The sequence below is a fragment of the Melanostigma gelatinosum genome, assembly GCF_949748355.1.
Source record: "Melanostigma gelatinosum genome assembly, chromosome: 18".
Lineage (NCBI taxonomy): Eukaryota > Metazoa > Chordata > Actinopteri > Perciformes > Zoarcidae > Melanostigma > Melanostigma gelatinosum.
The window spans coordinates 5,333,741-5,351,123 of record NC_136651.1 but is presented as its reverse complement, the minus strand read 5'-3'; the positions used below and the strand labels follow the sequence as shown (position 1 = coordinate 5,351,123).

General features: G+C 44.7%; 1 protein-coding gene across 2 annotated transcripts in view; it reads left to right on the top strand.

Annotated features, from left to right (window-relative positions):
• The first annotated feature begins 2,496 nt into the window (after window positions 1-2,496).
• The window catches only part of unc5cb (unc-5 netrin receptor Cb), a 99,168-nt gene continuing 84,281 nt past the window's right edge, over window positions 2,497-17,383 (top strand). For both annotated transcript variants that reach the window (XM_079289697.1, XM_079289696.1), the window contains exon 1: window positions 2,497-2,834. In XM_079289697.1, the coding sequence (XP_079145823.1) occupies window positions 2,717-2,834 (118 nt within the window). In that variant the 5' untranslated portion in view covers window positions 2,497-2,716. The remainder of the gene's footprint in view (window positions 2,835-17,383) is intronic.

Below are 17,383 nucleotides of genomic sequence, written 5' to 3'. Positions count from 1 at the left end.
CTTCTAGCATCTCAGACAGCTTTCCTCCTGGGGTTGTCGCGCACAACAGTATCAAGTTTCCTGCCAGACTAAAACGTCCATCTAGCAGCAGAGCTGTGGGCAAAATTGTTTTTCTTCCCGACAAAGGTGTGCATGTGAGAGGAGTTATTTGCTGAAAGGGGTCATGTTAACAATCTGGGGGGCATATGCGCCTCAATGTTTTCTTCTGAAGACATCTTGCTTTTTTTCTATCACTCCTTCAAGCTGGATACAGTAATTGCCAAATGTTGTGCTGCTCAACTGCACTGAGAAGCAGTTAATAAGAAACCCAATTTTAAACCTTGATCTAGCTCGCGAGAAAACCGAGACATATTATTGATTTAGTGCGATTCTTCGGAAAGCAACAGAAAGTGTATCGGGATATGCCGATTTCTACTCCAGCCAGCAAAGAACAAGAACATGAGGGCGAGACATCACCAGAGCTGGGTGACTGAGGAGATGAGAAATCCTGGTTTGCAATGTGACGTGCTGGTGACAGGGTCAGGATGTGGCCCTTCATGACAGTGCACTTTTATTTCTTCAAATTAACACATGCAGCAAGATAAGAATGCCATTTCGCATGCACACACATCTCTTCAAGATGGTTTTAGGAGCCATGGCAGTGACCTCAGTTTTTCTTCCTCAGCTCGCGCACTCGTCATATCTCGACCAAACAGAGCACCTTCGGGATGATGTGGAATGTGTTGATAGGAGCATGAATGCATCACTACGGAGTCAGCATGGACCAACCCTCCCAGAGGAATGTTTACGGCACCTTGTTGTATCCATGCTTCCATGAAATGGCTAAAGGAGCTCCGACAGTACCTCATTAAACACACTCTGCATTATGTTGAATACGATGTACTTTTGGAGACCCAAAACACAGCTATCATTCCCATCCTGGAAGCGTTTGAGTCAAGAATAAAAGCAATTTCCTGCACATCCGACCTGAAATTGAAATGCCAGCAGGATGACAGCTGCTCATTGACATCAGAGTACATAAAAAAAAAAGTGTTGCTGGAGGAGGGAGGAGAATACCACGCTTCTTAAATTAGATTAATATTTTAAAAGTTTATCACATTTTATTTTGGTGCAGAGACAGTGTCAAGCTCATATTTCCCATTAATCACAAAGTATCGGGGGCATTGCCTCGACATCTGTCATGCATATGTAATTATTCATGAGGCTTTTATCGGAATCACTGAAACAAATTTCCCCTTGCAAAGCAAATCAAAGCATTGTGTCTCTCTCTCTCTCTCTCTCTCTCTCTCTCTCTCTCTCTCTGTTTAAGAGAATGTCTGTTAGGCTGAGGTCATTATTGATCAGGTTTTGTGACAAGCTATTACTACTTCTAAATAACAATTAGAGTGACAGAAACAAGGGTGAGTGCAGGCCCCAGTCAGATAAATTATGCCTTCCTGTTGCAGCGCCTGCATACGCTAAATTAATGACGATTTATGTTCTCAAAATACACAGACCAGGAAACGGAAGCAGCTGTTGACAATACACAGTGGTAGAAAGGTACTCCAGTACTGTAATACCTGTTTGACAAACTTGAGGATGTATACTTTACTTGAGTATTTCACCTTTTTCCCGCTACTTTATACTAAAATGGTTTCATTTTGAATAGTTTGTGTCTTGGAACTTTGTTTTTTCTTCTTTCCTTTCACATTCATCATCTCACTTTTATTTTCTGACCCTTTGGAGGGGGCTCGACCCTTAGGTTGGAAACTATAGCTTCAAATGCATTGATGCATCAGTATCCACAATCGAATGGCATTTATATGTATAAATCAGTGGGATAAAGGGGGTATCTTTCTGCAGAAGCAGTACATTTCACCTTATGGTAGTATCCTTAACTTCAGTAAAGGATCTGAGTAGTTCTTCAACCACTAACAATTCAATAAACACCACACTTAAAATATTATTTTGCCAGAATGTGGCTCATAAATGGCTTCATACATGTTTTGCACTTAATAGAGAGATCAAATTACATCACATGTAGAAGAAAAAAAAACATTTTTGAAAGGCTGGTTCAGAGCATCACTAACTTCGATGATCGACATGTACATTGAACCCAAAGCTTCCACTCATCATGCATTTGATAAACGCCATCCGTTCCTCGCCGCTGTCCGGGCCAGGTTTTGATACAGCGCCGCCACTTGCCGGAGCACTTGGATTGGCTGAAGGAGCAAGGTAGCCCGCAGAGACCGCTCCTTCCCCCGGATCAGTCCCGTCAGTGGAGCGCGAGGCGCGGCAGCACTTACACACACTGGTCGACACGCGTGAGAGAGTGGACTCACCGGAGGACTCCGATTTCTGTGTGTGGGACTAATCGGAGCATGCATTTGTCATCAAGTCATCGATCCACACCTCTAGACAAACCAAGTGAACCTTTCGAGGGAAAAGGAAACGGGGACAGGTTTTAATGCAACATCCTTCCTGACGGAGGGCGATGCACGCGCCTCTTCTTCCTTAAACTGTCACAGTTTTACATGACTGCGAAAAGACATCGCTGGATATATTTCCTGCAAAGACAATTTTTTTTTTTTTTTTTTTTTGTGCGCTCGGGAGTTTTTGAAGGCTGACATTTCGACTGCAGCGCACAACAACGAGCGACACTAGTGCGTGCGTGCGTGCTTGAGCGCAGTTTCTCAGTGACTCGGACTTGCCTCTGAGCGGAGTTTGACTCCTCATCATGGGGCACGGTGCAAAGACTGACCGAGAGAGAGGAAGAGCGCCGAGATCATCGCCTGAGATGCTGACCGTGTCTTGGCTTTTGCTTGTCCTCCTGATGGATATCGGAGTGGCTCAAGGTAAAGTCAAAAGTCTTTTCTTGGCCTGTGAACTTGGCTTTACTCTCTGTAAAAGTTGTGTAAACTCCTGCATGCTGCAGCAGGGGTGAAGTGGACAAGATGAACCACCTGAAGTTAGTCCACTCGCACTGTTAGGTGAAAAAAATACAACAGCCACCGAAGTCACCAAGAAGGCCTAAGTCATGATAATGCGGGCTAAATATGGAGACAAACGAGGTCAAATTAACTCTAATATAGAAAACCACGATGGAAAAAAAGGGTGAAAAAACGCCACAGTTTAAAGCAAGAGACTGGATGTTGCTTATTTCAGTTGTGTAAACCACAATTGTCATTTGTAAGCAGAAACAGTCACACTGTCACCTGCGTGTTTATAGGACAATAAATCAAGAAGTGCTGTTGTGCTCCGACAGAGATACCATCACAATGAAATCGAGCCCATATTTAGGTTGCTCGTTTAACATCCAACCCAAATTGACCCTTAAATATACTTGTGCACAAATGTATTTACAACAATAAAAATGACCTACTCTATATCATATTACAGGAGGTATAATATAACACAAACTGTAATTATTATGAACCGAATTATATTTAAATTTTGAGACATGGCCCAGTTCCTACTGCTATGAATTTAGTTTTACTGTGGACATCTGCTCACACTGTGAAAACCCTCCAGAGGATGTTCATTAATTTGCTTTCTTTTTACTTTTTACAGTCTACAAAATGATACATTTTTGGGCCATCTTGTTTTAATGTACATATAAATAGTTTCCTTACAAAGTAAGATGTTCATTCCATATAGATAGCTCATCCTTTTATTGATAATTATTGTGGAAGTCCAGTGAAGCTGCAGCTATTTAACAGTCTTTACCGTTGCTAAGAAGACCGGTCTTTATTAGCATGAAATAATCTGTATGAATGTTTGAGTTTCGAAGGAGCATTTTCATTTTCACCACACACATAAATCAGTTTTAATTTCTCACTGTATTTACCGAACAACCTTTCTTTTTTTTTTTTTTTAAACCTTCAGTGTTTTCTCCAGCTTTTGCATAGAGTCGTCTGTTAAAAGATGTTTTTCCGTAACTCGTAGATGTCAGTTATGAAGACCATTGTGATAATGCTACAACACCTGAAGCCATTTACTGAATCTGCTCCCTCCTGAGTGGGGATTGTCTGTCAAACAAAGGGGGCTAGGAGGAAGCCATCTGTGTGAGGGTGACTGTTCAGTATATGTGTTTGTGCACGTGTGTCAGATGCCAGATGAAGTGTACATGCCTCTGGTGGTCTGCCTGCTCTTCTTGGAATGAACTGTGGCTGAATAATGTGATGAGATGGGAGGAAATGAGCAGATTCTCAGTTTGCAGACGGAGCATGAGGAAAGGCTTACAGCATCCGATTTTTCAATGATCTCACATATTTTTTTGGGAAAGTTGAGGCTGCTCATGCGAGAGCAGCACCAGCTTAAATTGGAGTTCCAAGCACATATCCTAGACAGGTAGTCTGTGAGCAACCTTATCTAGCTGCTCCAGACCTTCATCTCACTCCTACATAGTTAATGAGCAAAAGAGGGAGAGGAGGAATAAAAAACAGCGCAGGTCCGGTTTCTGAAGGGCAGGGTGAGATGACATAATACCCATTCCAACACCCCAGAGAGCCCTGTGTCATTGACTCGATGGGAATACGAACAAGGTCCTTCTCTGTCCATTAAGGAGTCGATACAGCAGGAGAACATTGTTTGAGACTAATTAATGGGCCCCGCTATTTTTGGGCACTGATGAGCTCTACACATTTCCAAATCGCTGGAGAGTAAAACTACTGGTGATTAAAGTGGCTCGCTTACCCGGCCGCGCGTCGTACAACCACCCGTCTCTGCATATGTTTGTTCGGAGTCATTTCAACACGTTTCGATATTTGTATGCTTACTTAAGGTACATTTCTTCCGGCTATTGTAGTTTGTTGTACTTCCTGACTTTGCCTTTGAGAGGACTTGCTCTCACCCCATCTGCAGACACAAGTGAGCGCCGGGAAATGAGAGTGCTCATTAACCCGCTGAACTCTTGACAAAGGAGACGGGTTGAGACCGATATAAGCTGGGAGCTGCCAGAAAGGTAGCTGGGAGCTCTGTGACAGTAGCGTGATTGGAAACCCTTTGTGCAAGAACAGATGCACTCTGGGCATTTCAAGCACAGCAGCAGCAGCAGAGCTGTACAGTATGTGTGCAGTGTCCATAACCGCGTGCAGTTGATATGTGGAATACTTCCTCCTGGTGATATGCGGTAAAAAGAACGCAAGATATGTTGAGAAAAAGTTTTTCGTTTTAGGCGGGGGAAGTGAATGTAAAGACAGTTCCTAGTTCTACTGGGTCGATCTGAAATATTATAATTTGTTATCTATCAAACAGAGAGACCAGTGATTCAGGGGGAAAAAGCTGCACTGTCTTTATTGATTTCATATCAAATGTGCTTCAGGGAGGACATATGGGTTCATGGAGGATTTCTGAACCCTCTGCAAATAGAGACCGTTGTGTGTGTTAAATGTATTGTGAGAGAGAAAATAACCTCTTTAGGTGTTCCTCTTTATGGATTTCTTTACAATAATACCTGAACACTGATGTGTTTATGTTGTATCTCTGAGTTAGGCACTGGTTAAAATATAAAGTCCCACCCAGGGTAGTGGCCTTCCAGGGATTACTTCAGTTTTTCCATAATGCTGCGCCTCCTATTTCACTATGTTCCTGTCTCTGCCGCTTTCCCACTTTCTGATGATGTGCTCTCTGAGGATTGTTTTTGGGAGGGGAAACGTTAAAGGTACCTCATTATATATGATTTCTAAAATACGGTGACTCGGTGCACAGTAAGACGTTGCTATTTTCCACACACGACACTCCCTTTGAGACTGATTTGAGCGTTGCTTTAAGAGTGCAGGTAAACGTGAATGTTATTTCTATCATTATTATTCTAACTGGCTTCCCTGCGGCCCGACAACTGGCTGCTCGGGGGGCCGCTAACATTACAACCACTGCGGTCATTCTATAAACGGGGCTTGTACGCACAATGAGCACATTGTGCGTAAGGAGCAGTATTCATAAATTACCCTCTGTGATAGCTCTTTGCCTGCACCCATGAGCTGGCCATATGACGCACTTACAGTCGAGCAATTTTAGGTAATTGAAGGAAATTGATATTCAGTAGCGTACTCCCCATACGTACAGGTGAAGGAAGAGGTTAAAGTAAACCGTGTGTACGGTGTGGTCTGACAGTGCCGAGTGGGGTCAGAGGTGGTTGCCGGCTGCCGGCTGAGCCCACAGGCGGAGCGTGGAAGTGAGCGATAATTACTGTGGAAAGTGTCTGCTGCTGAACTTGCCTCCCTGCTCCACTTGATGTCATATGCTATTGTTGTGATGGCAGAAAGTATACATGGAGCTATTTTGGGGCTGGGCTTCTGCAGTCACCTGCTGGAGGAGGATGTTGTGTTGTGCTGTCGCTGACATTGTAGCCGGAACTGGGATCAGATCAAACTTCCCTTTAGTGCAACTCCGCACGGCACGCCTCAGAAATCTTTCACCAGCCACCAAAAAAAGCTTTTGAAATGTTCTGAATATTTAAAATTTTTACTTTACCAAATCATTCACTTTTTACTTACAATGTCTGTGTGTTTGATCTCCCTTTATAATGCTCTAACTTCAGTTTCAGAGCGTTCCCTAATCTGATATAATAGTGGTAGATACATTCTAAAATCTTGTATGATTATTCTTGAGCGTAATTTATTAAATGTAGCCTAAAATGATACGTTAAAACAGTGTTTAATTTGTGTACAATTACAAAATTTGAACGTTGTTTGACCTCAGTTTCAACAATGCTTCTGATGGTTAGGGGCCTTGCTGTCAATGACCATGCACCAGATTTTAGTGGGTCCCTCAAGCAATTAAGTTTATTCTGCTTTTATTTATGCTCTCTGACCAGCCGAGTGGAAGGATGCCTCTTCCAGTAAAATAAACCTGAAAGCTTTGTTTTCCCCTTTTTTCTCTCGCACTGCCATTTTTTTATTCATGCTCTCATATTTTAGGCATTGTGAAACCAGAGCTTTGCAAAAAACAAAAACTTGACATTTATATTCCTAAAATCTCCCCTCCTTCCAGAGAGGCCGCAGAGAGGAAAATAACTTCAGCTGTGAGAGTTAGAAGAAGAGGGTGATCGCAAGGACACACAAGAGGCAAATGGGACAGAAAGATTAGTGGCGAGTGGACAGGCAGCTGGAGGAGAAAGAAAGAGAGAGAAGGGTGAAAGCAAGATATGGAGCGAGGACAGTGATGGACAGGGGAGGAGAGGAGAGTGTGTCATTAATCACCCCATGTGACACGCTCAACTACAGGGGGAGCTTCTCAGTGCAACATTCACTTCTATTAGCAGTCCATTAGCAGAGCCCGGCACAAGTAGCAGCACTTGACAGGCAGGCCTGAGCCAGAATGGCTGACCTGTGTCTTCACACAATGTTTGCTGCACCACCTAGAGTGTGTGTGTGTGTGTGTGTGTTTGCTAAGAGTTTCTGTGAGAGTAGGGTAAGTCAAAGTGCACCACAGGGCCTACATTACTATTGTGGTAAGTTTAGCTTTTTAGGCTTTGGGTGACAAATTAAAATAATTGTGTAAAAAGGTCCCACTTTCAATTACGCGACTGGATCAGACGGGCCATAATGATTGCAAAGATGATGGTGGTGGTGGTGGTGACCTGATTTCCTACCTGTGATATCCGCTCTGCCAGAAAATGGCTCTTCAAAGTTGAGATGGCTGATGCATTAGCGGTACAGTCATATCCCATTCAAAGGCTTGTTGGCCTCTTACTAGCCAAGAGCCTGGTGATTACAGGATCTCAGCCAAGGGGGGAAGGGGGTGTGGACCACTGTCCCTGCTCTTGATCTACAGTTCATTTATGATTCGAGATCAGAGCCAACAGTCAGAATATCAGGGGTTTGAGGGTGGGGGGGATAGAGAGGAGGACCAGAGCCAAAGGGGGAGAGAGAAGTGATTACGAGTTAAGTGGCCCTTCCCATGCCATTATAAGCAGCAGGGCTGACAGAGCACATCGTGAGTGAGCATAAGTACACACTCCACTTCTGCCCTTCAATTTGGCATCATGGCCTCCCCCCTCGTGCTCAAACCACTAATGTCCTTCTACATTTTTGTGTCCCTAACAGGAAACTAGACAAGGGCATGTCATTACGAACACAGGTATAGGAGTATGAGTCTCTAAATGATCGTGGGTGGAAGGAACTTTAATCTTCATAGTTTTCTCTGTATTTTTTCTTTCCTGCTTGTTTAGTAATATAGTCCATACATCCTATCTGCTTTTCTTCATGTTTGTTATATAATTGTGTGATAATCATCATCATCATCATCATTTTTCTGATGTAATCCTCAGTGGACGCAGCAAAAACGAATGTCCTGCACTGTTGCCATACATGCTATTCTACCTCGCAAAGAGGATTAGTGTACAAAATAGACTCGGGATTCAAGATGGTGCTGGAATGCTGCTACTATGCACACAGAGACAATATAAAGAGCTCAAACTGCTGATGAAAGGCCGAGTCAGTGGGAATGCTGTTATTTCCCCAATGTCCTTTAACAGTGTTCCCCGCAGTCTTGGTTCCCCGGCCCCAGCGTGGAGCATGGAGCAGTCTTGCAAGCGTCTACATAGCAAGCGCAGTCCTAACATGAAACAGCATGATAATAGGAGCTCCAACAGCAGGCCAGAAATTTAGGGCGAACATGCCCTGCATGCAGTTTGAAGGTGTGAGATAATCCGAGCTTATCTCAGTCGTTGCATATCTATGTGGCCAAGAAGCGGCACTGGTCAAAAATTGAGGTATGAATTAAAGCAGAAGTTAAACATATTGGAAAATATGCATATTCGCTGTCTTGAGAATTAGATACAAAGTTTGATACCAGTCTCGCATCTGTAAGTTAAATATAAAGCCACTGGCAGCAGCGCTTAGCTTAGCACAAAGACTGGAAACAGAGGGAAAGACAAGCCTGGCTCTGTGCAAAGATAACAAACTACCCCTAAGTAGGGCGCTTTAGGGGTGCTGGTAGTTGGATTTGATACTTAATATTAGTACTTAATAACAATAATTATTATAAGTGTTGGGGAGAGTGTAACATATTTTCCTACCTTTAACCAAAGCTACTGCCAATCACACAAAAGCCCAGTGACTGAGTGAAACTAAGATCATCCTACCTACAGTATCTACTGTACATAAGTCACATACCTTCAAACTACACACAGAGGCATCTCTGAAAACAGCATCCACAATGTGCTGTTGAGTAAAAAACCTACATAAAACAAACGATTACAAATGAAGACATTGACACTTTGATAGGTGATGAGGTCATTCAAAGACCGAACGAGAAAAAATCTGCCTTGAGCGCGAATATCTCTTCCAATCCTCTGCCGCCGCCGGGGGCACCTTTGATAGTAAAGCCAGGTTATATGTTCAGGTCTGATGAGAAGGTGGAACGTACCACTGAGGCGGTAACGAGTAAGATGGTATCATCGGTGACTCATAACACCTGAGTCACACATGCAGCATTGAGGCTTTTGGCAATCACCTGAAATTTCACATCTCTACGCAAATCCAGCCTGCTCTCCAGAATGGAAATCCAGCTGCTATCTTCCCCTCTGTTCTGACTCTGATTGACAAAGCTAAACCCTTAATCCTGGCTTTGCCCTGTCTTGTGCTCCGAGCCGGAGCCTCACGAGTGGAATGGGACTAAAGCAAATGTATAAAAGCCCTCATGAAGAATAAGAACGGCATTCATCTGCAATATGTCATTTGTGTTTTGTCAAACTCTCCAGTGGACACATCCATAGACACATTCTATGTACCTGCAGACGGAGTCGTTTACTTCATTTTGTTGCTGAATGTGTCACATCTCTGTATTGTGAAGTGCGGTGGTGGTTTCCAGACGCTGCACTAATGCCTGGTTGGGGAGGGTTGTGGTTCATGTATGTCAGCAGAACGGAGAGAGAGAGGGGAGGGAGGGAGGGGGCAGGTATGGGACCACTGGTCCCGACTGAAACATGAGAGCAGGAGACCCACGCTCCCCATTTCCTGTCTCCACTTTATCAGCATCTTGCTCTCTGTTATTGCTGTGCTCTTAAAGCATCCGATGAAAGCCTTGCCACAGATAAATGTCCGTGCCTCCTTGTGTTTTTATGGGGCTCAAATGAGGGACTTTATCTGCCTGCCCCCACCCCCTCCTACAGACTCTTCTTTCTTTTTTTTACCCCCATTCCTGTGTCTGCTTTGAGATGCCACAAGAGAAGTTATGGCCTCTGGTTTACATTACGGCTCCTTTGAGATGGGCTTGGGACTTCTAAAAGGACAATGCGTGTTCTTGTTCTTCAAAAGGAATACATTTTTACAAGGCATTAGGGAAAGGGCATGACAAAAGACGGATGATGTGACTCAACCACATTTGTGCTGACAAAGAAATAATTATTTCCACCTATAGATTTATTCAGATGTGGCGAATGAGAAGTTGAAAAGAAACTCATGCTTGTCCTCACAGTCTGCACCCTTCCACCTCTTATCACCTCACACAATATTTTCCTTTGGACGCGCATAATTCAGCCTGCTTCTGTTTTCTTAGCTTTCTGTATGAGCACGTGTATGTGCGCGTGTTCTTGTTTGTCCCGATTGGTGGCACAGAGTGTGTGTGTGTGTGTGTGTGTGTGCGCGTGTGTGTGTTTATTCAATAATAACAGAGTCCGGGAAAGTCTGTTTCAGATAAATCTGTGTGAATACCAGACCATTCATCCCCAGGAAATCAATCTTTCTCATAATTCCCCTCATTTTTCTTCCATCTGTTATCTACAGAGCTGCCAAACAGACTTTTAAACCGAGCAGACCATTACCAGAGGGCAGAATTAAATGTGTGTCAGAATGCCAGTCTGTAAAGTTGTTGTTTTTACTGCGTTAAATGAGGTGCTAAATTAAAGCTTCACAACTGGTGAGCGCCGTTGTATGATTAAACCCCCACCCTCCACGTACTCCAGTTGCAAAGAGCAGAGAAAAGTCAAAATGTGTGCTGAGAGTCAGGGATGGTTTTAAAAATGATGCTTTTGAAACTCCTGCTTGACTGGAGGCGTGTGATAAATGGGTGTTTGTGTCTGTTGTTGTTGTTGTAATTACTCTGTACAAGTCTCAACAAACACTGTGGAATTTATCACCAGCATCATGGAAAACATTTTATTTCCGCATTTAGGTCTTAAAGCAAAAGAAGTGTTTCACCCCCCCCCCCCCCCCCCTAACTCCACCAGCATCATCGCGACCACCAAACACCCACTAACCTGAACACCCCACTGCGTCGCCTCTTTTCTTGATTTTGGGCTTTGTTGCTGTGAGTCCAGTGACAGTTTGCGTGTGCGTGTGCGTGTGTGTGTGCGTGCCGTATCTCCACGATCAGTCGCCAGTGACCGGAGTACTGGCAGACCGCGTTTAACTGGGGCAGGCTCAATGGGTCTCATTTAAATGGGGCCCAGACAGAAGCCCCACCGTGAAGGGTTACTTTATGGCTCCTGATATGTGAAGCGCACTGTCAAAGCTGCTACAATTTGCGTAATTGCCAGAGAAGGCACAACTGTACTGTATTCTTCGACTTCAGGGATCCAAAAGACGCTGCTTATGTTTAAAATCTGCCAAATAAGAGGGTTCGAACGTGGAGAATGAGTCACTGTGTGGTCTTTGAGTTTGTATGCATTCTTCAGTTGATGAATACGATGGAGATGAGGTTGATAATGACAGAAAGCAGTCTCCGCAGCTCCTAAAGTTCACTGCTGTAAATGTCAGAATTATTAATGCGCTCAATGTGTCAGACCCTGCTTGTCCTACATGATGTCGGACAAGCAGGGTCCAGTGTGAGTCCAGTGACAGTTTGCAACTGGAGATTGCCCCATTGCCCCATTTAAATGAGACCCATCGTTTGTTGTTTAACATCCACGGGCTCCCAATCCGTGCAGGCATGTAACCCAAAAATATTGGTGGAGACATTTAACGTAACGGGAGTAACAGAGGGGGGGGGGGGGGGGGGGGGGGGTTTGTTGAACTGCTCTCCCTCAAGTCAAGTTAATGGAGAAATGAGATCTGAAGTTTGGAAAAAATGACCGAGCTTACTAAGATGACAGGCCTGTTTCTCTAATTCCAGACCTCAATAAACTATGAGCCCATACAGTACACCAGCTGCACTGGAGTCAGCACACCAGCTGTAAACTGATACACCATAATGGCTTGCTGCAGATATGCTCGAGCATGTGCTGCGGAAACCGATAATTCAGTGGTGACACACGAGGCACAGGGGTTCCCATGGTTTTAGGCTGACGTGAGGTAAGCCGATCCTTCAGGTAAACCACTGAAGAGACCTGGAGGGGGAGGGCGACGCAGGGTAACCTCTGCTGGGTAAAGGAAGGAGCAGCGCGCTGGTAAATCATACCTCCTGATGAGTTGCTTTCAGTCGAGCTTGTTTAAATCCTACTGCGCGCATTCCTTAGCCGTCGCATTTACAAAGCCGCACATTACTAAATCCTGGCATTTTTGTTTTTACAAGTCTGCAAAGGCTTATAGCTTTCTGCTAGCCACGTTTTCTTTTCTTATCGCTGGTTTATTCCATGCCAAATGTTTTATTTAGCAGCCTGCTCTCGCCCGAGACCTCGCCAACAACAGCAGTGATAGCGGCCAACGGAAGACGAAGGTGGAGAGGAGGAGGTGGAGACAAGGGATGAAATGAGTCAGAGATAGCCACTCCTAAGCTGCATGGCTTTTACCCACAGGATGAACAGGCTGAGAACATTCAGGATTCAGGCACATCACCCCGCAGCTATTCTGGGCTGCTTTGTGTGGCTTTTTGTTCATGGGAAAGAGGTAAAAATCTGGGAAACAAATACAACAATGTTGAACACACCAACGCGTTGTAAGGATCGGACAGCTTTGAGCATTACCGACGAACATACATGCATGTTTCCCTCCGCTCGCAATTCATTTTTTTGGGAAATTTGACTGGGTAATCTGAGCCTTATTGTGTTGCTTTTCTGTGGAAAACCAGATACCAGCGCAACCTGGTTTGGGTTTTGACTGCCATTTTTCTCGTTGGCAGTTGTTTCCACATTGATTGAATTTGAGGGTTGAGTGACATGAGAAACACGAGTATTTACTCTCTAGCTTCCATTTTGGGTCTTTTGCCATAGTTAGTTTTAATAAGAGCTTGAGGGAATGCAGTATACTGTGCAAGGAATTTCGACGGGGCATGTCAAATTAAAATCCAAGGAGTGTCGGCGGTCACTGTTAACACGGGGCTCCGTCTGAAGCCAGTGGTCATGGACTCAAATGGATTGGTCAACGAGTGGGAGGACAAACGTGATCAGTGCTTTGACGGATGTGTCGCAATGAGGGGATGTAGCTGTCTAACGTCAGTCGTTGAAGGTTTTCTCTGCTCAGCCTGTCACGTCCAACTTCCTTTCCTACCTATCTTTCCCCTTGGCTCTCTTCTCTTACTCTGTTAGAAGAAGCTGGGTGTTGGATGGAGGGAAAAAAAAGATGACGTCAAAGCCTACGACGAGAGTTTTTTGTAAAGGTTCTAAAGATTATTTGTCACTGCGTGGCCCCAGTTACACAGAGATAAACTGTGTCATTTGTATCGGGGTGGTCTCTAGGGCGTGAAGCAGACATTTTAATTCAATCAGCTGCAAACAGCAATAATCCCCCCCCCCCCCCCCCTCTCCTAAAACTCACTCATCTCACTTCAGTGACACAATTACGAGCTGAGCTGCATTGGCCATCTAGTTGTGATTATATGTGTTTACTGTGGATATTGTGGCCCTGTCCCGCTGCCCATTTAGCTACTGGAGAAAAAGAGCTGCTGCGAGATTAAATCAATTCATCGTCTCTGGGGCAGAGTCATAATTATTCTGTAACTGGCATTACGGTTGTGTGTTCCTGAGTCCTTGAGAGTCTTAAGATGAGCGGCTCCCGCTGTACTGCAAAACGGCTGTAATGTCGAGACGCGAGGACACGTGGATGGATGTGCTCGTATGCGAGGAGAGATCTATCGCATGGACTCTCAAGCAACAACTGAAAGTCAGTGTGTACTTACTTTTGATTTTGATGCTTTGTAAAACAATATGAAATATGGGCCGTGCGCAGATTTGTGTTTGATTCACAGTGTTTTTATACATCTTTAAATACTTAATTTGATTCGGAGTTGTTTATCTTTTAAAGTAAAAAGGGGAAAGTAGTCTTTGAGTAATTCCACAATCAGTCTCTTAAATTGCACGAGACTTCTGAAAAGAGCAAATCGAATCATTTGTCGTCCATTCCATATTTTGAAGTACCCGTCCACCACTGGCCCCGTGTCGTCCCATTCTGGTGATAACATTGCCTGGCTAATCTCACTGATGGTCACATTGCCTCTTCAGGCCCCAGCACTCTGTTTTATTGGTGTAGCATTATGCACAGTGTTTTGACCATTGTTTATTCCACAACATGTCACTTGTTATCTTCCGCAGCAAATGGCCATGTCTTTACCAATCACGTCTGGCTTTTGTCTACATTCTTTTTTTTTTTTTTTCCCACTGGATGAGCAGCCATTTAGTGCAAGGGTCAGGGTTGTAATTGACAGCCACCACTAAACAAATCTGCCCCGGCTCGGCGGTAGACCAACCCCACCTCCCGTCCCCTCCCGCTACTCTAATCTAACTAATGCACCCATGTGTGTGCTGGAAAGTGAATTAAGCGCAGAAAACTCAATACCTGATCCATCTGACAGAGCTGCCTGCGTGCACATTAGCAGTTTCTCTGCAGCCTCTGTAATTGTATTACACAAGTTGGCCGCTCTAACGATCAGGCCGTACACACACTTACACACTTATACACACTCTCCCTGTTGTCGTTAATCGCTCGCCTTCGCTGGCCCCGGAGGCGTGCAGCGGGCCAAGAACAGAGCGATCGAGGAGGATGAGGCGAGTAGTTCAGCCCTCCCTCAAGGCTGGCGTAAAATGAGATCTTGACACGTGTCTCTGTGTGCGTGTCCATGTGTGTTCTGAAATTGGTGCATTTCACAGCGTCTTCTTTTTTTTTTTAAAGCTTTCTTGCTGGACTTTCTGTATTTGCCTCTTTGCCTTCTAATCAGTGCCTTTTCTGGGCACTCCTGCTGCGTGGCCCTGTTTCTGTTTCTGCCTTCCACATATCCCACCGCCTGCTATCTGTGTACTGTCAGCAGTCCAGAGTCCACAGCGTGATAAAACGAGCTTACGCTCTCCTCCCCACTAATTTCCCTTGACCTATGCAGACCTATGCGAGGTTAGAAACCCATCTCTCCGCATTTTAACAGTATGCCGCAGCGAGCAGGAGCGAGGACTCAGGAGATGCAGATGTAATGACCAATATATTTGATCACATGATGTAGTAAACGTATACCTGTGCTCCTTTACTGGACTTTATCAGTGAGAGCCCAGAGAAGGGAGGAAGAAAGGGGGGAGAACAAAAGGGCTGAGAGGGTGATTAAAGGGGTTGTTGTGTTGATTTGCTGTGTGTTGCCATGCACGCAACCATCTTCTCTGGCCACACTAATGGAGACTTCAGTTAGAATCCGGGGAGAAGCTCTTTAAATTTGTATTCCTTCTAACAGGCTGATTTATAATGATGAGCCCCAGACTCTTCCCACCGCAGCAGGGCATCACAAAGAGTCCAGGGAAGCGAGGGAACTATATATAGCGAGACCGTGGAGGGACACGCTACAGGCACGAGAGAAACCAGTCGAGAGATGGTGAAAGATGACCTCCCCACACAGCCCAGCCCAAGGCTGACGATGTATAGATGCACTGTGTTGTCCGGGAGACCTCCGTGACTTTTACGTACCCGCTAAGGTCACCCCCCCATTCTTCAAGTTCCCAGGCGTCCAGTGATACCCTACACAAGCCAGATGACACCCCAGGATCCAGACCAGTTTGTGTGCATGTGTAAAAGTCCCCCGGGGAGGACTTTTCAGAGAGTAGGCCAGTGTGTGTGTGTGTGTGTGTGTGTGTGTGTTTACCGCCGTATACGTGCACGCTCACATTTGTTTGTGTGCGTCTGTGTGTGGGCACATAACGGGAGGAAGAGGGAGGAGCTGAGATGGGCAGATTCGTCATGCTTATCTGAAAGGTCACTCCGTCTTTGTCGGACTGCACTTTACAGAACCTCCCTGCGGTCACCGCGAGGCACACTGATCCTGGAGAGACAGGAGGTGGAAAGAGTTGAAGGAGATTAGGTTAGCCTGGAAATATTTTTTTGGCAGTTTTGAAGGAAATTTACGAAAATGCAAATTTCCAACAACTGCCTCAATTTGCACATGATTACATTATCAAAATGGCACCGAGACCTCTTCTGAGACTCTTATCTCATGATTTCTCATGAAACTTTTATTATTATTATACTTTTATTTGTGATTCCTTACAAATCTTTAACATTTCCTTTAATTTTTTTTTTAAATGTTTATTCACAGTGTATGCAAAACCAGGTCAGTAAAAATCCCCCTATATGAGGCAAGGCACAATAACTGAGGGAACAATGTAAAAACAAATCAGCGGGAGCCTATGAAGGGGTTAATTATGTTTGGAAGCACAATTATCACTGGAGTGAAAAAGCTGTAGGAGGTAGGAGCTCGTCCTCCTGTGCCGACTGTGCACAAGCCAAATTTGTGAGCGACACTAATCTGACTGGTTCTGCTGGTTCTCCCTCCTCCTCCCATCATCCCTCAGCAGGTATTCCCTCTTTGCCAAAGTTCCTTCTGTGACACCCATCCCCTGTTCCTCCCCTCCTCGCCCGCCGCTCCTCTACAGCTCTGTTTGTTGTCACTGTTGTGTCTCGGTGACATTAGCCACAGTAATCCAATCGAAAGCTCCTCAGACCCAGAGCCGGATTCTGTGGGGTTGAGGCGTTTCCATGGGGATCTCATGGATTCCTAATTAAGCTCATTAAAGCTTGTTATTAAAGCTCGTTAAATCTCATCCTGACACGGTGGCGCAGCTCCTGGTGTCTAACTTTACTAATTCCTACACTGATAACCCCGTACACACTTACAAACATGCACACTCGCACACAGAAGTCATCAGTATAATGCATGTTGGTGGGTGTAATTAAAGCTCTCAATAAGCCCTGCAGCTTTTCCTACTCCTGGGTTTGAACGGAATGGCGAGAATATCATTTATATACACGAGCACCATTCATGCTTCGTGCAGTTGATGTGCGGTTACTGTGGGAATTTTAAAAAGAAGAAAAAAAAGTTCCCTAACGTTACAGCAGACAACGTATCATTCACGAATGGCACGTTTGCCTCATGGGAGATATTTCAGTCAAGTGCAAGTCAGGAAAATAAGGAAAATCGTACTTTATTTCTTTGCTCACACACACACTGGATCATGTCACTGTGTGCCCCTTGACCTCACTCTGAGTTTACACTTCAATTCCAACTGTTGTTCTTCTGCTGAGAGGGAACAGTAAACCATGATGTATTTGGGGTC